Below are 21050 nucleotides of genomic sequence, written 5' to 3'. Positions count from 1 at the left end.
ACCAGCAATTGAGAATCAGGGCACCTGGTGCTCCAGAGACAAGGAGGCTTCAGTCTCTTTATGCTTTCTCCACTTTCTCCTCACATTTGGTTGCCCATGTTTGAAACACTGAACTCCACTGTAGTGGTTAGTGGGAATGTAATGCTGGGGATAGAGTGTAGGGTTGTGCCAAGCACAGAGCTGAAGGATAAACACATTCCCAGAATGCCTTGGAGCAGAGCAACCTTGAAATCCTAACCTTGGGAACCGCCCCTCCCCCCCAGGCCTGTTTGGACCAAGGTGGCTCCTAACATCCTCAAAATGGGTGATGCCAACCATCCCCAAAAAGGATTCGTGAGAAGAAACACTGAGACAGCAGGCTTTCCATTACTACTACTTCAGATGACAGGCAGCATCCCAATCGTCCCCTAGCAAGCCACCCTGGTGTACTCACAGCTTCTGGAGTCCTGTGTAGAGCTCCATGTCCACAGCATTGAGTGTGTGCAGGCCTCGCCAGTTCTCTATGTGTCTGCAGGAAGACAGAAAAGGTCAGTTCACTACAGCAAGAGGTGGCGTACCAGCTTTAGAGTCAGACATGAGCTTGAAGCCTGGAGCAGGAGCCATGACTTCTGACAAATCACCAATTAACCCTGAGTTCAGCTTCTCCCCTCTGGATGGTGGGGTTCACCATAGGAGTGAAGGACTCATGGCTTCTAAGTGTATAGCCTAAGGACAGAGTGCTTAGCATCTATCCCCAGCTCGAGAACCCTTTAAACCCATTCCTCAAATTTTTGACTCAATTTACTTCCTTCTTGTTTCTATTCAGGATTTTCTAAAGTCGGGCTCTTTTTAGACTCTTTCATATTCTTAATGCCTGAACAGAAATACAATATAAATGATGTGGTTTAGGGAGGGGTGTGGCTTGCCTAAGGGCATGGCTTCTGTGCAAACAAGATAAAGAAGACATATGCACCCACCAGGGCACAGAAGAACACTCTATCTGCATAACCATGGTTCATTCCATTTGGAGCTCAAGAAAACCAGTGGATTGAGATGCACAGAAAAGCAGCTACAGAGATGGGGCACTCAGAGGCACCATGGGGAGGTAGGAAGAGGGTGCCATGGCAACTAGGCTCAAGTTTCATCTCTGAGACTTGAACGAAGATTAAGCATGCACATTAACCAATCAGAGTCTCCTGTATCTTTGCGAAGGAGAGGTACCCTACCACCTCAACTCCTCGTCTTTTCACCACCAAGATCTCTTTCTAGGCCTTTCCCTCGAGACCTCCATCTTAAAGAGGTTTGTGTCTAGCAAGAAGACTATATTTATTAAGTAATAATTAATTCATATTCTCAGATTAATCAGAGAAAAAAGTCACTGTTAATTGAAGCTCTTTATCAACACATGCAAACCAGTGTTAACCACCCAATGCATAAACTTCAGCTCAAAGCAAAGAAACTCAAGACTGTTGTTATGAAGAGATTTTTCATCATGAATATGTGTCTAATTTTTATTAGTTCCTGACAGTGACAAGGGTCAAATATTCCTTCATTGCTGCTTTTGGCATGTCCAAGTTGAAAACCATTCTGTTGTTGATCACCAAGACCCTTTTGTTGTTCTAATAGTGTAGGAAATATGACCTTCCATGAGGTAGCAGAAGATCCTAGGAAATGATTCATCCCAACTTAGGACCTGACGCCTCCTGATACCATAACCAGAGGTTTTGATATATAAAAGGTCTCAGCACCATTTCATTAAAGAATATAGTTACTCAAGGCACACTCTGGCCAGAAAAGTGACCATTACTTTTCCCCAGACAGCTCCTCCCTTGCCCGACCACACCAGTGGTTCTGCCATCTGCCGCTCAGTCCAACTAGAGCCAAAAAGGCAGTGTGCCTGTGGCTGCCAGGACTCCTGGCAGCATTTCAGAGCTGCACAGTGACAAGGTATGCCAAGAGCCCATTTTGAAACACATTCTCCAAGAGCCCCCATGGAGCAGCCAGAAGCACTGGCATTTGCTGGGGACATTGACCAGGTGGCCAGGTTGGCATTGGCCTCTAACTCTAATGCCTTCTCTCTGGAAGCCTCATGGTTTCAAGGCAGTTTTCATGCCCTGGTCTCACCGAGGTAGGAACACTGACAACATTTCAGATGTAAGGAAAGCCAAGAGGACTAAGACCACCTGTGCCACTAAGCCTCTCCAGTGTATCTTCCTGGGCCATGGGCCATGTCCAATACCAAGGAGATCACAATGTTTATTCAGCATTCATGGGGGCCCAGCTTCCTACATGGAACTGTTTCTAACAAGTAGCTATAAATCAGATTGTTTAAATAAGTGAAATCACTTTTCTTGGCCCCTAGTTGCATCTCATAAATGTGTTTTGATGGTGGCAGAGATGTCAATCCCTACATCCTGAAACTTTGTTTCAGTCTTTATGATCTGTGCTTATAAATGGACCCTTCCTGACTCCTACATACACTGAGAAGTGACAAGTTAGTGAAGCATCAGTATGGAGACCTCCAGTACATTAAATAATATCTCCAGCATCCTCTGGTGCTTCTCAATCAGGGAAGAGCAGTATCGCAGCCACATTGCAGACTGGTTACAGGTCAGGGTTCTGGAACAGTGGCCGGGGCCAAACTCAGCCAACTGTTTGCATTTGTATAGCTTCAAAACTAAGATTCATTTTCATATTTTGGTTTTTTTTTTAAATCAAAGGAAAACCATACATCATGACCTGTGAGAACTAGATAAAAATCGGCATTTCTGTGCTCATATCTCTTCACTGTCGTCTACACCCCTTTCAAGTTGCAAAGTTGGATCGTTGCTGCACAGACCATATGGCCTACAAGGCTGGGATTTACTTTCTGGCCCTTTATGGGGAAAAAGGTTGCCAGGCCCTGCCAAGAGCAAGGCAGCACCAGAGTGCTAATCCTAGCCCCAGGAGTGCTCCACCAATCACACCCTGTCCTGCCACCTCACCTGTCTGTGCCTTCCTTTTCCCAGCTGTCAAATGGGGATAATGAACTGCCAGCCTCATAGCAATGACATGGGAATTGAAGATGTGTGTTGAAGAGCTCACAAGGGGCTGAGTGGTGGGGATGAAGCCCTGTGCCTCATCTAGCTTACCTGAGACCAAGACCCCAACTTCAATCCCAGTACCACAAAATACTACTGGTAAGCAATATCAACAACAACAACCATGAGCTCTTGCAGGGCTGGAGACATAGAAGTCCCTGGAAGACATAAGCTAAGGGGATTTTATGAGACGTCGTTCCTTAGTTTTTGAGTACAGACAGCATCATGCTTCTGGTAGAAGTTGTCATTTCTTGGCCATAGACTTTTTTATTGCAAAAGAATAAGGTCATCTTTGACTTTAATGACCCATCACGGCAGAAGGATAGAAGGACAGAAAACCTGTCATTCATGACTTCCAGGAAAACAACCTCGAGAAAGCACTTGTGAATCACCAGGTACAGAACACTTGGCATTGAGTCTGACAACCTGAATTTAATCTCTAGAAGTACACAAGATGAAAAGGGGGGAACTAATTCTTCTAGGTTGTCTTTACAGGCCTGTGTGTGCGCGCACACACACATGCACCAGGTTATACAACAACAACATCAAAAATGAATATATACATATATATATATATATATATATATGTATATATATATATATGCTGACTTTTAAAAGAAAGAAAATCCCTATGGTGGGCGAGGGCAGGAGAGAGAAGATGCATGCCAGGGAAGGTGCAGCCTTGACATTTGCGAATGATGTTGGCTGGCTCCTGCCAATTCTTCTATGACTCATTGCTTGGTACCAAACAAGGCAAGTCACTTATGGTAACTGTGCTGACTGCTATTAGAAGCCACAATTATCAGTGGAAAAGGCTGGCTCTAAAAAGTATAATAAATGAATAGGATGAGGTAAGAGACTACAATTGGTATGGTTTTGTTAATGCCAAATTAGGGAGGCAGCACCTAGTGCCAGTACATGGGGTTCTTCATGTCCATTGCTTTTTCTGGGTATTCCAGTTCAATACGTATACATTTTTAAAAGGTCAGGACTTAAGTAAACCCTGTGGTGCAGGAGTGACAGGAGCCAAACTGGCTCTCCCTACAAATGTCTCACAAGGCCTGCTGTAGGGTCAGGAGCAAAGAGATTTCAATGATTGTGGAAGATAAAAGAATATATGGCAATTAGGGCCCCCATAAGGACCCACAGTCCTGTTTCTCTACTTGTGTCCCTTCTCCAATCAGTAGCAAGGGAGGGATGGTAGAGAGAAACCAAAGAACTGAACCTGGGCTCTCTCCCTCACCTTATATCAATTGTTCCCACTTTATGAAGTTTACAGCAAAATTCTCAATAGGAGGTAATTTTGCCTCCCAGGGGAGAGTTTGATTGTCACAACTGGGGAAAGAATAACACTAATGTCTGGTGGGTAGGGGAATGAGACAGACAGAATAGACCCTTGTTGGCAAAGTAGTGTCCCAGAAATCCCCGGCTCTGAGAGGAAGACCTTTGCCTTATCACATAAAGCACCTGCCCAAGTTGTCATCGAAACTAGTAGAGTCCCATGGCTTAAAATGTCATTTTTGGAAATGACTGCTCTGCATCAAACACTATGGGCCAAAACAAAAGGCTTGCTCTTATACCAGTGAGTCTCGGAGGGAAATTCAAAAGTGATGGCTTTCAGGACCCTCTCAAGTCAAGGAGATGACCAAGTTATCAATGAGATCTACCTGCCAAGAACCTTCTCCCATGTTCATCTCAGTTTCCAGGCCTAAGCTTCCACATTGTCTCTTCGTGAAACTGCAAAACCACCACTCTGACAGGACCCCGTGCACACCCCCTCTTCCAAGGAGTGTGACAAAATGTGAAGGTCCAAGACAACACAAACTCCAGGACTCACACAGGACTTATGGGTGCAGCTCAGAAAATCCCACTGGAGTCAAGATGGATCTCATAGGATATAGCTTGGATAGAGTATAGTCAAGAGGTGACTATTCAACTCCTCCACAGCACGAGAGAAACCTAACCCCTCTCCATAATGCACAATAGCATCTCTGAATCCTAGAGACCCAGGACCAAGGGATATGAATTCCTGATTCATATCCTGTTCTGGAATACGACAAAGCATAAATTAAGTACTAATTGAGGATACACGGACCTTTTGTGCTTGAATAAATTAGATGATGTTTTGTCCCATCTCCTTCTTTGCTGCTTTCCGTTTTACTTGAGCCAATATGGAAATGACCTGGCATTCTCCAAGAGTCTGAAAATTAGTTGGTACAGACACGGTGGTCCATATTTTAATTTAAAAAATATGTCCTGTTTCCTTTATGATCCCAGTATTTAATGTCTGTAGTCATCTATCCAGAAAATTCTAGAACATGGAGACATCTGCTGCCATATAACCAGAGGAAAAGAAGGCACAAGGAAGCCCACAAGAGAGGCAGGGTACCCTCCCCAGGCAGGAAGTTGGTGGGTTGGACTTGGTCTCACCCTTCCTGCAGACACAGTGGCCCCACACTGCCTCTTTTCCAACCTTTTCTCTCTCCTCCCTTTCTGTCACATTGCTGTTCTTTTCAACGTGACTTCACACCGCTATTAATGAGCTGTTCTTCAGAACCAAACTTTCCAGACAACTAAATTTAAATGTAAAACCTTCACATTGTCAAGTTCCTTGCTACATCTTTTTTTTCCCCTCTCCCTAAAATGCAGACCATATCTCTCTGACTTCTCAAAGACAGCACACAGAGCTTGAGTCACACTCTCTTGATAACCCTACACCACAGCTGGAAAGGGTTTCAAAGAATTTGAAAATAAATCACACACACACACACACACACGAACACTAGATACTTCTTCTTTGTTTCCCTTCTCTTTCTAGATCTCTGGGGTTTCCATATAAGTGGTGTTTTCCAGGAGGTGAAGTCATAATCCATATTCATCTGGTGATAACAGGCTCACTATCATTGCATTCATTGTATCTATTCTTGACTTGGTCTCCAGGAAAGGGATAGTTAAAATCATTGTTTCTTGGTAGGTGGTTTGTTTTTTGTTGTTGTTGTTTGTTTGTTTGTGTTTGTTTTTGTTTTTTCATATATAAGTTCCCCACTCCTCCATCACTGAACTAAATAACTTCAAAAACCAAGGTTATATACAAATGTCTCTTCTCTCTAGGCCATCTCCAGATAAACCCAAGGTCCACTAAGTCTTGTTCCAATAATGGGGCCTGACCAGAAATGTAAGTTGGCTGCTGGGGAGATGAGCCTCCAAGTTTACTTCCTAATGAGTCAGCATTAGAACCCACATCCGTGTGTGTGTGTGTGTGTGTGTGTGTGTGTGTGTGTGTGTGCATGTGTGTCAGGTTCTACATATGCACAATGTGCCATGCATTTATTTGACTTTGAAGGCTTATGGGGCAATAAGGAAATTGATTTGTTTGTTATCTAGCCATATTATACCTCGTGATCCAGACAGCAGCTTAACTTTCAATTATCTGTTATGTTTAGCATTATAAACAAACCTTCCAGAACAACAGCTCCATGAAGTTCAGGCCTCAAGGGGTCTGGGGAGGAGCTGCTTGAGAGCATACTAGCCAAGCAACCAGCTCTCTCCCTCGAGAGCTGCTAGTGGGAAATTGGATGCCTGGAGAACCAGACACGAGAGCCAGGGGAGCATGGGATGTGGGGAGCAGGATGGCTTGAGATGGTGACTCCAGTGTGCCAAGATATTAGCACACCAGCCTACAAGCATGTGTGTTCCAGGGACCATGGCAAGCCAGCCCCACATCTGGGACCCGCCCTCAGATACAGAAAAGCGCATTCGGATCCTAAGGCTAACAGATGGGAGAGACAGCATCTGTTCTGGTTTCCTGATTATTTCCAAAGCCCGTGCCAGGAATGAAGAAAGTATGTGTGCACACCTGTGCTCTTCAGGTGCTTAGGTGCTATGCCCTAACAAGAAAAGATCAAAGAGCATGGTCCCTCTGTTTCCCCACTAACACAGATTAACTCCCCAGAGTGAGATTTTACCAGCCAGTCAACCTGTTCCCTTTGGAGTCCAGACTCTTCTGTCCTAACCCCTGGTCTGACTGCCATCTTCTCCCTTCCCCAGTCTATCTGCATCTCTGTTCCCATTGCTCTCATTTGGGTTGCTGTGGCATACTGACCCCAGCTTGCCTATTACGGTCGTGCCAAAATACCACCACTTTCAATCTCCTCCAGTGTTTTCATTCTTTTCTTTCATCAGTCCATATGCCAGAGGGATCAAAGCCTCCAAGGCTTCCTTTTACAATTACAACAATCCCAAGCATCAGGCCATGGCATGCAAGACCATGAGCGTGCCAGTGGGGCCCTTCCTCTGGACACACTCCCTTTGTTGGGTTAGCTCCAGCCAGACTGGCCTGGCTTCTGCTCCTGCTATGAAGCAGGAGTATTCCCACCAGGACCTTCTACAGGGAGTACTTCCCTTACTCCTTTAATTCCTCCAGGTCTTCTCTGAAGTCTCCCGTGCTCAGAGAAGCCAGCCCTCTATGCCTCTGTGCTCACAACCCCCATCTCTCCTCCAGTTCTTCTCGAGCACAAGCTCTGTTTGTCTCCTTTGTGGCCTTAATAGCCATGTATAATAGTCTTATTTGATTATTTTATTACATTTTGACATAAAGGCATCTACACTAGAACCATAATGCATGGGAACAGCAATTGGATCTGTCTTGTTTTCCACTTATTTCCAGAATCTCAAGTCAGGGCGGCTGCTGCAGGGTAAATACGTACCTCGAAAGCCTCCAGGAGGGCGCCCTTCCTCCACACACGATGGCCCCAATGCTGATTGCCTGAATGGCCCTGATTTCTGATCCATTGAGTAGACCAGAGCTCAAGTCTGACCCCACATTATCCTGATGAGCCCCTAAGAAAGATGTGGCTTAGAGTATAGGCTGAAGTAATGTCTTAAATATGGCAGGGACTCTGAGGGATCATGGAGCAAGGAACAGAAAGAAGATAGCCCTGAAGCTTCCAAAGACTCAAATACACAGCTGCCTCTGGAGTCTATGTCTGAGGTCATGGTCCCCAGCCACCAATTCATGCCCTATACCCTTCCTTGTGGCAAATATTTTCAAAAGATTCATCCACAGTCAGAGACCCAGCTTCCTCCCCTCTCTTTGATATTTCAACTTCGTTTGTCTCTGTTCTGCACTATAGGAACCACACTGAAAAGGCTGCCAGCATTTCTCATGTTGGTGACTCCAACCGACTCTTCACCATTGTCTCTCTTTCTTGAAACATGCTGTATTTCTGGTAGTCTTGGCTGCACAGTTCTGGGTTGCTGCCTGTTTTAGACATCCCTTCTTAGCCTCCTTTGTTGATCCTCTATATCTAGATCCCTAAATGCCAGGGTCTTCTGGGTCTTACCCTAAGGTTCTTCTTTTCACCAATTCCCCTCATGGCCAAGATGATCTCAGCCAGGTGCTTGTCGTAAGTGCCATCTATATGATGTCACCGCCTCAATGGCTGCCTCTAGCAAGACCGTTTTCTTACTTCAGGTTCTCATATCGTGGTTTATCGGATCCAACAGTAGTCCTTACATGCTACTTCAGAGTTTTCTCTGTCTCAGTAAATTGCATCAGCAACCTTCAGTTGTACAAACCAAACTCTACCACCCACCATCACAGCATCTAAGCTGTCAGTAAGTCCAATTAAGAGCCTACACCATTGCTTCTCACAAAGATCACTTTCTCCAAAACACAGCCATTGCTTCCACTCACTTGAGTAAATCCGTCTTCCACACAGAAGCCTGCATGAGCATTTTTGAAACTCCTGATAAATTTGAACATAAACAAACCAGGACTCAAACTTCCAGTGATTTTATTTTCTGAACTTGACAGCTGTGATAAAATTCAGACCTCATGAAGACCAACAAAGTGCTATGTGATGTGACTCATACCCCTTCATCCCCAGCTCAAACAAAGCTCCCTCTTATCTCAATTGCCTTTTCCCTCAGTGGTATCCTGCCTTTTCTCCAGGACCCCAAGAACCCTCCCTCCAGCAGGGCCTTTACATTGGCTGCTTCCTTTAGCTAAGATGTCACTAAAGAGTCTCCTAACATGTCACTGGCTGCAGTGGCCAACCTAGCAACAATCATTTGCTATAACCTTCTACTAGATGAATAGCCATCAATCCAGGGTGGCCATGTTTCTCTGAAAACATATAGCAATGCCTAGAGACATTTTGCCTTTACTGGGAAATGGCATTGTAATCTCGTGGGTAAAGACCTGCAGTGCACAGGATAATCCCCCATAACAAAGTTTTTTTTTTTCCAAACTCCAATGTCAATAGCACCAAGACTGTATAACGATGCCCTACATATTCACTTCATCATGGTAGTCACAATCCCTCCCTTTTGCAGTTTCTTGTGTATAGTGTTTCTCTTGTGGTGGAGTGCAAGGTCCAGGAAAGCAAACACAATTTGGGTCTTGTTCAACCTAAAGCAGCCCAGGTCCTGGCATGTATCAGAAAACATAAACAACTGACTGCTCCTGCTCAGAACATGATGACCCTACATCAAATCTTGAAAAAGCTATGGCTACCAAGGTCTTCAGGGGCATCAGCATCTTTTCCAGCTGTCTAAAGAGACTAAAACATGAACAAAACAGTGCTTGTGCATTGAGAGCAGAGGCTGGAATTCATGTGTCCCAGGAAAGTGAACTCCTCTGTGGAGATAAGAGTAAAATGGGTCATTCAACACCAGACCCTGTTAGTCATCTTAGCTTTGAACCAGGACAGAAAAGGAATGGGCAGAGCCCATGGTAGGGCACAGACAATGATTCTGACCCTTCTTCCTCAGTGGTCCCTGGAGAAGAAAGCCTGACGGAAAAGATGAGTCTCACTCAAGCACAAGCAGCTGCCTGGAAAGGGATGTGACAGTGTGAGCTCTAATCCTAAGATCAGTTGCCCTCGGGGGTTCTAAGAGCACTGCCTTTTGGGTGGTCAATTTCCTTAGAAAAATATGAAATGGCCAGGCCACCCTTTACTAAATTATAAAACACTTATCACTTCCTTAATAACTACCCGCATGGAGGACTTAATTCACTCAACATGGAAGTTATAAAGGCAAATTGGTAAGTGAGCATTAAGCTCAAGTGCATTGCATAAAGACTTACGAGGGCAATATTTTCCCCCATTAAAAGGGTAGATTTTCTCACTGCAACTGTGTCTCAGAGTTAATGTGGAGAAGTCACTCCAGAGCTCAGGGCGCTTTTATTGTTAGAGGGTAATTCCAGGTCACTGAGAGGAAGGGGGAACCTTGACTTTGCAGGAATAATTATCCCAGAACCTGAAAGTGTCAGAGTGATTAGTCAAGGTAACCATCAGAAAGACAAGATGCCATTCACGGTTCTTGGCTCCCTGCTCTGCACACATGAGGCTGAAATGTGAGCAGGCCAACGAGGTAAAAAAATTATAAGTGGAATGAAGAATGGGATAGACCTCAACAAAAGAGGGATACACAGGACCTGCAAGAGGGAGGCTGTCCCAGAAGCCAGATGCTTTAAGAGGATTCATTGATTCATTGGTTTTCATTCAGAATCTAAAGGAAAGGAAGGATTCTGAGTTTTTATCAGAGTGGTTCTGGAGTTTCTAAGGGCTCCATGGAGGAAGCCTGGAAGATGGGCTTCTTTCCTCACCAAGTGAAGGAAATGTTCTGTGGCCTTTCTCCCCAGCTCTAGCCTCGTAACCATTTTCCTCCCCTTCAGCAATAAACCATCTGTTCTTTTCCCCATATGTTCACTCTTTTGGAAATGGTCTCTCTATTCACATGACTTCAATTACTACTAATTAGAGATTAATTCCAATTCTGAATCTACATCCTTCATGCCTAACCTGTCTCCAGTCCTGGAGTTCTTGTTATCACTATACGCATTCCCCTCAAATTCAGAAAGCAAATATGAACAAAACAGCTTGTTCTTAAAATCTGAAATCTCCCCAATACTTCTCTGAGTCCTCCTGACCAACATGGCAGGAACTATGAGGAAATCTAACATAGCACAATGCCAGTGAGTTAGCAAGACTGCTGAGTTCAGGAATCTGTAGTAGAATATGGAACACAGACTATGATCAATTAGTGATGTCTGCCATGGTCACAGTATATAGAGGGCAATGAGAGTACCATCTATAAATCATATCTATTCAAGAGGCTTTCTGACATCTTCCCTCCCAGACTCAAGTCCCACCAGTATCTCCTTCCTTGTACTTCTAATGATTTATTTAATCTTTGTGTCTGAGACAATTATGCTCAAAAGCATATAGTGATATTTTAACAGACCCTTCAACTTCTAATCTTCATATTGTAATCTCTTCTAAGGCTCCACTTTCTCAAAATAACATTGAACATGTTCCTGGCAGGCTCAAGACTTCCCTGATGGCAAACAAATTGCTCTCTCACTAAAGTATAATTTCTATTAAAAAGCTCTAAACCTGTTGGAAACTCTTTGATGTAAGGAGCTGTAGACCCTTGGAGGGGAGTGACAGATTTTCCAGCTCTCTGTGTACCACCTGCACAACTGCAGTGGTTCCCTAGGGTGCAGATCCACAGTGAAGCTGAGAGTCAGGAGCTGTCATGGGACCTGAACAACGGCTTTTGTGACTCTTCTCCCACTCCTTCCTCTATCTTCTCTCCCTTTCATCACATGAAAGCCAAGCTACTCAGGGAGGTGTGCTCACGTCAACAGAGACATCAGCCTGTCAAGAACCTCGAAAGCCTGTTTCTCCCTGGACTTTTTGAAGAAGATTGGCACAGTGAAAATTTGATGAGCTTTGGTGCCAGCAGTGATCTTAACTCTCATCTGCTACTGATGAGACAAGGTCATCTCCTGTGGCCTCAGCTTTCCCTTCTATACAATGGAAACAGTAGTGCCATCTCATAAAGGCATCATATGGATGAATTTAAACGGTGCTGGTAACAGTCCCAACATGTCACCTTTAATATGCTAGAGTTCAAAGAATGTTTATCTTCTCTTCCAAAAAGGAAATTGGCCCATGGATTGTGTAAGAATCGAAGTCAGGGACCTGGGCCACTATGGCAGGAAGAATGACTGTATTTGTTATTTTGGGTCACTGTATCAGCAGAAACAACTGAAAAGAGGAAGGCTGCATTATGGATCACAGTATCAGAGAGTTCAGTTCACTGAGCGTGGGCCTGTACACATGAGCACAAAACATCATTGTAGCAGTAGCTTGTGGCAAAAGGTTTCTTCATGGTCAAGCAGGGAAAGGATGCTGGAACTCACCTGGCCTCACTCTTTCCCTCCTTTCATTCCATCTAAGCACACAGCCTGTGGGTGATACCATCTACATCCAGAGTAGCTATTCCCTTCTCGGTTAACCTTCTCTGGAAAGAGCCTCCCCAGACTCCTGGGTGTCTCTAAATTCATTTAAGTTGATGGTAAAGAGCAACCATTATGGTGCCTCTGTGTGTAGCTTGCAGTGGCTGTGGGTGTGATGAGGATGCAGTCTCCTCTATGTCTGATTCTACCAAGCTTCATTCTCCCCCACTCAGAACCCAGCCTCCAGTTTACACGCTAGCCAAAGACACACCTGCTGCCCAGATCTGGCATGTTTATGCTTCCTTAGAGCTATGCTCCTGCTCCTGGCAGCCCCTAGGTTTTCAGGCCAGGGAGTCTCTGTGTGGCTGAACATCTTCTGGGCTTCTGATACATGCATCTTCTCCTCTCCACTAAGCTTTTATCAAACCACCCATCACCACCCAGATGCAGTCACTCCGTGATCCCAGCATCACCCTCCAATTACTGGGGAATTATTTCTGTGCAGCTGCTGATGTATGTATGTGAGCCTGTCACCTGTGAGACTCGGCATTATTTGCCTGGCTTCCCCCATGAGAGCAAAAATTCCTTGACAACAAAGACGGATGCCTTCTATTTATTTTGTTTGCCCTCTTGTCTCCTGCACTTCGGTGCTCCGCTCAGCTCAGTGAGAGTGTTTAGACCACACACAGAGTCCCAGAGTGGAACCCAGCGGAAGCTAGCTCCATTCAGAAGCAGAGAAGAGCTGTCCAAGGTCTAGGAATAGGCTGAAGTTCAACGTGAAAGGACAGAAATGCACAAAACAGGACGGCGAAAAACATGCTGACTGACATACAAGCTCCTTGGCTCCTTGTTCTTCAAAACTCATCCCAGGTGTCCCTACCTTATAATATCCTTTCCTGGGACCCCTTTCCCAGGTTGCAAAGCCCCTGTCATAGAGCTGGCACTGATATTTAAAATAGGCGCTATCTGGAGAAGTGAATTTGAGTGGTGGAGAAAGATGAATAATGGCACACAGGCATTAAAAAAAAAAGTCATAATGAAGTCTATTACTTTGTGTATGTGCTAACTTTTAAAAAACTATTTGGGGAATGGCAAGATGGTTCAGCAGGTAAAGGTGCTTGCTTTCCAAGCCCGATGACCCTCAGATGCACATTCAATCCCCAGGACCCACATGGTAGAAGAAGAGAAGGTGACTCATGCAAGTTGCCCACGAACCTCCATCCATGTACCATGGCACACATGAATGCACAAGTGGGTACACACAAATCAATCAATCAATGAAATCTCTAGGCATTTAAAAGTTATCTCAGGAGCTGGAAATTTGGCTCAGTGTGTAAAATGTTTGCCACACATGCACAGGGACCTTAGTTCAAATCCAAAGAACCCACAAAAAACAAACAAACAAACAGGTAACTCCATAGCCCCAGTACTTCAGAAAGGGGCAATGGCAGAGATAGGCTTATTCATGGAGCTCATTGGCCAACTCATCTTGACCAACTGATGAGATCTAGATTTAGTAAGAGGAGTTTACTTCAAAAAGAAAATTAGGTGGACCATGCTAAAGGAAGACTTTCAAGGTTGAGCTCCAGCCTCCACGTATTCATGTGCACACACACACATGAATACACACACATGAACACACACATATACACGCACACACACAAGAACACATATACTGCACACAAAGACACAGACACACAGAGAGAGAGACACAGTCACACACATACACAAATACTTGCTTTAAAAGAAAATAGCTTATCTCTGGTAGAGTACAAACACAGAGCAAAGCAGACTGCCTAACATGTTGGATCAGAGTACCCCATATTTCCTTCTAAGCTTTGTTCCTAAATCAAGGGACAGAGTGAGGGTGAGGCGGGAAGGCAACAAGAGGGAGTCAATGATTGACATTTGGAGTATAGTCAGCTACAGGGGTTACCCACAGCTATGAAGGTAGACTGAAGTTTAAACAAATTCACAGTCTTAACTGGTGTGCCAGCAAATGCCAATTCCTCACAGGACACCAATGATGATGTCCTCTTGTACTAACAAGCCCATCTCCCCAGACCCACAGCTTTAGATCCTTAGAGTGGGGTCCTTGTATTTTATCTAAATATCTCCAATGTCAATCAGGACTCTAGACTCAACATTCATGCTAAAAGTGACATGGATGCTGTACTGTCTCTTCTTTCCTGAGCTGCCAGCTTCACCCTCAGATCCTTAAAAGATCATTCAAATCAGCAAATGGAGGCTGAGACTCCCCTCAGGATCTCACAGAGGGGCAGGAAAGGGGAATGTAGTAAGGATGATAAGCAGCGGTGGCCAGGAGCTTGATGCAGCAGCAAGGAGCCCAGTACTCTGCGACTGATTCTGCAGAGTAGAAACTTCAAGGTCAAAGTGGTGGCACATCCTAGAACTCCAAAATCTGGGAAACTAGGAAAAGTCAGCTTCAGCCTCTGCCTTGAAGGTACTCCCCATCTTGAGGTCTATAACAGTGTGGTTCACAAGAGGATCCTGGGGTGTGGCAAAGCAGATGTGCATAACTGACTGCTAAAATAAAGATTGGTTCCTTCCGAAGTGATGGTGCCCTCCCCTGTGTATGCATGAAAAAGGAAAACCTAAAATTTAGGGAGGCAGAGTTTGGTCCACATCAAAAGTCCAGGTCTCACCTCAAACAGTGCTCCTGCCCCTATGTGTCAAAAGGAAGAAGGCAGAAATTCTCAAAGCATTTCTCATGATCCTATCTGTCCACTGAGCTGACCCCCAACCCACAGCTCTGACCATGAAGTCCTTCCAGGCCAGACATCTTCCATTGGTTCCCTCCTGCCTAGCCCAGCTAGCAACCCAGGGCATCTTTACTCTGTAGGTTCACCTCTAAAACCTGAGCAGGGCTGGTTGAGTCAGGATGATGTCATCAGCAAGATTGAGAACTCAACTCATCCTTTAGATAGCACCAATTGTGTGTCAGCTGTTTCATCCTGATGTCTGGTGTCCCTGGGGGGAATTTCCTCTTACTTTACCTACAAGCCTGAACAGTCCCCCACTCTTCATGCTCACTTTTAGCACCTCTGTGGTATGAAGGGATCCTTGAACATGTGAGAGATTAGCTATGACCAATGGGGATACCTCAGGAGACCCAACACTGCAGGAGGCACAACACAGGGTCAGGGCACCACCGTGTAAAGCTTTCCATGGAAGCAGCCAAGGCGCCCCAGAGGCCCAGTGCTTTGGGCCTGTCCCCAGAGGATTTCATTTTTAGGCTCCTGGAATAAATGCTGGTGTACAGCATACAAAGCTTTTAATAGCAGCTTAGAGACACAAACGTGACTGAGGCACTAAATCACTCTCTAACCCACCCCCTTCCTCTGTAGAAGATAGCATGCTTCCAAGAGAAAATCCAGGATTCTGCAGATCATATTTCCGAGTGCACCTTTTACAGATATAGGTGCCCTTGCATTTGAGGTATAGGTATTCCCAATTGAGATGTCACCTTGGTGGATTTTTTTTCCTTTGATGAGTATGAAGTCTCCTTGTCCATCTCTTTTGATTAATTTTGGTTGAAAGTCTGTTTTATGAGACATTAGCATGGCTACTCCAGCTTCCTTCTTAGGTCCATTTGCTTGGAAAGTCTTTTTCCAGCACTCTGTTCTGACATAATGTCTATCTTTGTTGCTGATGTGTGTTTCCTGTATGCATCAGAATGATGGACCCTGTTTTTACATCCATTCTGTTAGCCTGTGTTTTTTTTTTTATTGGTGAATTGAGTCCATTGATATCGAGATATTAATGACCAATGATTGTTAATTCCTGTTATTTTGATGTTGGTGGTGGTAGTGTTTGTGTGTTTGTGTGTGTGTGTGTGTGTGTGTGTGTGTGTGTGTGTGTGTGTGTTTGCTGGCATGAAATTATTTCCTGTGTCTTCTTGTGTGTAGCTAACCTCCATGTCTTGGAGTTTTCCTTCTAATATCCTCTGTAGGGCTGGATTTATTAAAAAAATACCTTAATGGTCTTCCCCAGCTGCCTCCAGTCAGTACCTTGCTCCTGTTCTAATTCTTGCCACCCAGGTGCTCTGCCATGACTGTCACCCCAGCAAGGAAGAAGGACAGACTTTCTCTTCCACCAGTCTGTAACTTGGCAGCCTTGCTCAGTGTCTCCTAACCTCATGTGTAATTGACATCTCTCTTTATTAATTCTCTCTCCCTTTCCCAGCTGTTTCTTTCCAACCTCTGGAAAACCAAGGTGCAACCCCACAGATGCAAAGAGGAAATCTAACATGAACAGTGTAACAAGCTTAAAAATGGCTACCAGGAAATCTCTGAGCAGCCAGGATCTTATAGATTACAACATGAGGACTTCACAACATAGACCCTAGGTGGGTCTCACTGCTGACCCTCCTCCTAGTTTATGATGCTAGGTAATGTACAATACTCAGAATCTGTATCTCTTGACCTAAAGGACCCCTGTGGAGGATCATGGGACAAACCAGACCCCTTTCTCCATGGTTCCACTTGATGGGACATCCCTGAGGTCCTGCTTCCTCCCCTTTCCACAGAGCTTCTTTCTGAATAAACCCTAGCTGACTCGCCATAGCAGCCACTGTGGTGCATACCCCTATGACTTCCTAACTGTGCTGTCTCATTTTAAATCAACTTTACACAACCAAGAGTTATTTGGGGCAAAGGAACCTTTGTTGAGAAAACACCCCCACTGGATTGTTCTGTGGGCAGCCCTACGGTACGTTTTCTTGATTGATGATTAATATGGGAGTGCCCAGCTCAGCTGTGAGCAATGCCACTCCTGAACAGGTGTTCCTGGAAGCCATAAGGAATCAGACTGTGTAAGTTATGGTGAGCAAGTCAGCATTCCTTCGTGGCCCCTGCTTCAGCTCCTGCCTCCAGGTTCCTGCCTTGTGTTCTTGCTCTGACTTCCCCTACTAGTAGACTAGTAAGCATAAGCTAAAATAAACCCTTCCTTCCCCACATTGCCTTCAGTCCTGGTGTTTTATCACAGCCATAGAATCCTAATTATGACTCTATCTCAGTTCTGTACAACTTCATGTGGACTTCCTGACATTTCCTCCCAAACTATAAATGTGCCATCCATGGATTTACATTTTTAGAATCTCTTCAAGAGATTCCCAAACTAAGACACCTTTTACCTACCAGCTGTAGACACAGAATTTATGTAAATGTGAGCCTTGACACGTTATAGCTTGGACTCCAACTTGGAATGAGAACCACACTCTATGCCACGGGATGTATTTGTCCCTAGTAGTCTCATTTTGATTCTACCCATTGCAATGAATAGTTGCTATCATTCTTGCTCTAAATGAAGGCTCTCAGAGGGTAGGTAATCTTCAACACAAAATATGCAGCTTGGGTGCAAACTCCCCTCTCTAGAATACTAACTTGATCACTCAGGATCCCAGCCCTGGAGCACAACCTTTTGCTGCTGTCAACAACCTGGTCTTCCAGGTTTCATGCCTTTCCTTGCACTTTCCCTCACTCTGCTAAACTCCTCTACCACAATTATAAAGGTCTGGACAGCTCAGCAGATAAAGGTGCTTGCCATCAAACCTGATGACCAGGATCCACATAGTGGAAGAAGGGAATCCAGTCCCACAAGTTGTCCTCTGTCCTCTGTATGCATGCTTATGTCTCACATGTTCACAAACCCATGTGAATGCATATGCACACACACACACACACACACACACACACACAATAAAATAAAATGTAATTTTTTTAAAAAGCTAGTGTTGAGAAGCTCTGTTTTCCAGAGTTCTTTCGATGATCAAACAAGTCCCCAAAGTGGGGGGGACACCATAAAGTGTAACCAACTGTGGGAATGCAGGAAAGTCAAGTTTGACCATTCCTTCTTATCTTACAATCAGCCTGTTTCAGACGTTACACGGTCCACAAAGTCATCTCTGGCTGACCTGACCCTTGGTGATCCTTCATAGAGCCAGCATGTTCAGGCTCCATCAGATTTTACATTGGTGTCAGAAGCCATCATCTCCTCCAAGTAAAACCTTTTCCTTTTCACTCTGTGTGTACCACAGAAGGTGCTAAAAGTTCCTGCAGGATGTCAGTTCTGCCCAGGTGTGAAGACAGAAGCCCCCTGACACACATGCCACCATGCTATGCTGTCAGAGCTGCTAGTGAAGAGACAGCAAAGTGTTGCTACCTGCTTGATACACCATCAGGGCTCCATCACATTCAACAGATACTGACTGGCACCTGCCTAGCCAGGCCCTCAGGTGTGCTATACATTTGACAGTCATTTCAAAACTCTCTGAATTATGGGCTCGACTGTCTCAGGACCACACCATGATGCTCAGTCTCCAGGCTCCTGTGTTGAGCGAACACATCAGCAATCCCTAAATCATGCATCTCAATGCATCTTGTCACCCAGGAACTGTATTACCCCTCCTCAGTATAAGAGCGATGAATGTAGCACAGTACAAGGTCATAATTGTTCTAGTTTATTATTAGTTGTTGGTAATCTCCTTTTGTGCCATCTTCATAAATAGAACTATCATGAGTGTGTAAGACTAGTGAAAAACAGAGTATCTGGAGGATTTGGTACTGTCTGTGGTTTCAGATAGGTCATGGATTGTCTCCTCTGTGAATAAGCAGAGACTTCCAAATTGGTCACTGCAATGGGGTGCTGAGCTATCAGTTCTGAATTCTAAGAAGCTACTGGGTGCTCCCATAGCTTGATGGGGAAGGTAAACATGCAAAAAGAAAAAATGGTGACTTCATTGGCTGCATGTTTTCATGGGGAAAGGGTACATGTATACACAGGCAGGTACACATGTACATGTATTGCATGTGTGTGTACAGATCAGAGGTCAACCTTGGTGGCTTTCCTCAATCATGCTCCACCATGTTTATTGAGAGAGGGGCTCTCATGTTTATCCAGAATGTTCTAATTTAGCAAAGCTGGCTGTCCAGCAAACTCTAGCTATCTTCCTGTCTTCTCTCTAGCACTGGGATTACAAGAGCATGCTACAACACCCAGACCTTTTTAATGTGGATTCTGGGGATCAAACTTAGGTCCTTACCTGACAAGCACTTTAACTACTGAGCCATCTCCCCAAACCCCAGTTCAAATTTTCTGTTACTGACTGTTACTGTTCTAAACCATGAGCCTTATCAGAGTCTTCCCAGAAAAAAATGGAGAGTGTTATCTGGAGGAAATCTGATGGTAAACTGGTGGCATAGTATACTTGCTATAAAGCCAGATGTAACACAATACAGTCCAGAGAAAACAACTGCAAGGAGCCCACCTGCTAAGGGAACAAAAGGAGGACCAGAAACAACAGAGCTGCCCAGCAGAAGCTGCAACTACAAGATACAGGAATTGATCAGATACAAGATGACACCCAGGGTGAAGCACTGGGTTTCTCCTGTCCTCCTGCCCATCATTCTCATCAGCTCTTTGCCCTGGACAGACCCTCCCACTGTCAAGGAAGCCTGGGAGATGTAATTTCTAAGAGTCAGACTTTGACTAGCAGTCGTGGATCTGAGCACTCATAGACAAATCATAGGTTCACTGGGGACTGCTGGTAGAAGCTGGTGAGCATGTCTTTCACTCTTTCTTCCTGAAACTGTCTTAGCCTAGAACAAAGCTCACGACTTCAGAACCTGAGGAGGCATTCCAAACAGGCGTTTCTACTTCTACTTGCAAATACTTTCCATTCTTCCTATGATGCTAAACCAGGATCTGTTTCCCTATGTACAGTGAGGTACCAAAACTCAGGGTGCACTGCTTTAAGGGAGAGGGGGAGTATTGGAGGGGACCCATGCTAAGGAAGAGACTCCTCCTGGCCTAGAGACTCCTTCTGGCCTAGAAAGGCCAAGGTGAAGTAGACCACCTAAGGGCACCAGTAGCCTAGGTGCCCCAGGAGGGAAGAAAGTCAAAGGAGAAGTTGATTCCAAAGTAGTATCCTGAGGATGAGAAAACAGTATAAAATGAAGCCCCAAACCTCCCCAGGCCCAGGTTTTCAAAAAAAGAAAAAGAAAGAGGTGCAATCGTTTGATCGTGTGATCGTGAGTTCTGATCTTGTGCAGTTCCTAAAGTCCCTTCTTGAGTTTCACTTAGTGGTTAGGAACTGATCAGACCAGCCAGAGGAAGCTTATCTGGGCAGTGCCACTGAAGACACCCTGCCAACTTCTCTTGAGAACTAAGTCGTTTATAAATGCTTCGAAGCCTCACCTGTGTGGAAGCCACAGACAAAGCTGAAGCCCATTCTCACACAGCCGGCACTGGGGAGCTCTTCCAGCACACCCCCTTATTCAAGAGCCATGATGGATGGACCTGAGAGAACAACTCAGTATAGCCACTATCACTCTGTGGCCTTGGATGACGCTGGAACTGTGGCCATCTTCAATGGAGAGAAGCTTTGGGACAGACACTGAGCAATGAGAGGAGCGGGTTACCCCTTCTGCCCAAGCTAGCAGGGGCCTAACACAGATTTTCAGGGATTTTGTTATTATAGATAAAGTGTCATTTCTATGATAATCACTCACAAAAATATTTTATAATTGAAAATATTATTCCATGTGTATGAACGTTTTGCCTGCATGTATGCCTGTGTGCCACATGCATGCCTGGTGCTTGCTTAGACAGAAGAGAGTGTTGGGTTGTCTGGTACTGGAGTTACAGACAGTTGTAAACTAGTATGTCAGTACTGGAAATCAAAACCAGGTCCTTTGGATGAGCAAGGAGTGCTCTCAACC

The 21050-nt window shown here is 44.9% G+C and overlaps 1 protein-coding gene across 5 annotated transcripts in view; it reads right to left on the bottom strand.

Moving 5' to 3' along the window:
- Ntrk3 (neurotrophic receptor tyrosine kinase 3) overlaps positions 1-21050 on the bottom strand; it is a 399848-nt gene that overhangs the window by 337130 nt on the left and 41668 nt on the right. For all 5 annotated transcript variants that reach the window (XM_021166476.3, XM_029479478.2, XM_021166477.3 and 2 more), the window contains exon 2: positions 434-508. In XM_021166476.3, the coding sequence (XP_021022135.1) occupies positions 434-508 (75 nt within the window). The remainder of the gene's footprint in view (positions 1-433; positions 509-21050) is intronic.

The sequence above is a fragment of the Mus caroli genome, unplaced genomic scaffold (genome assembly GCF_978045245.1).
Source record: "Mus caroli unplaced genomic scaffold, Mus_caroli_1 scaffold_8, whole genome shotgun sequence".
Lineage (NCBI taxonomy): Eukaryota > Metazoa > Chordata > Mammalia > Rodentia > Muridae > Mus > Mus caroli.
This window is presented reverse-complemented; position numbering and strand designations above follow the sequence as displayed.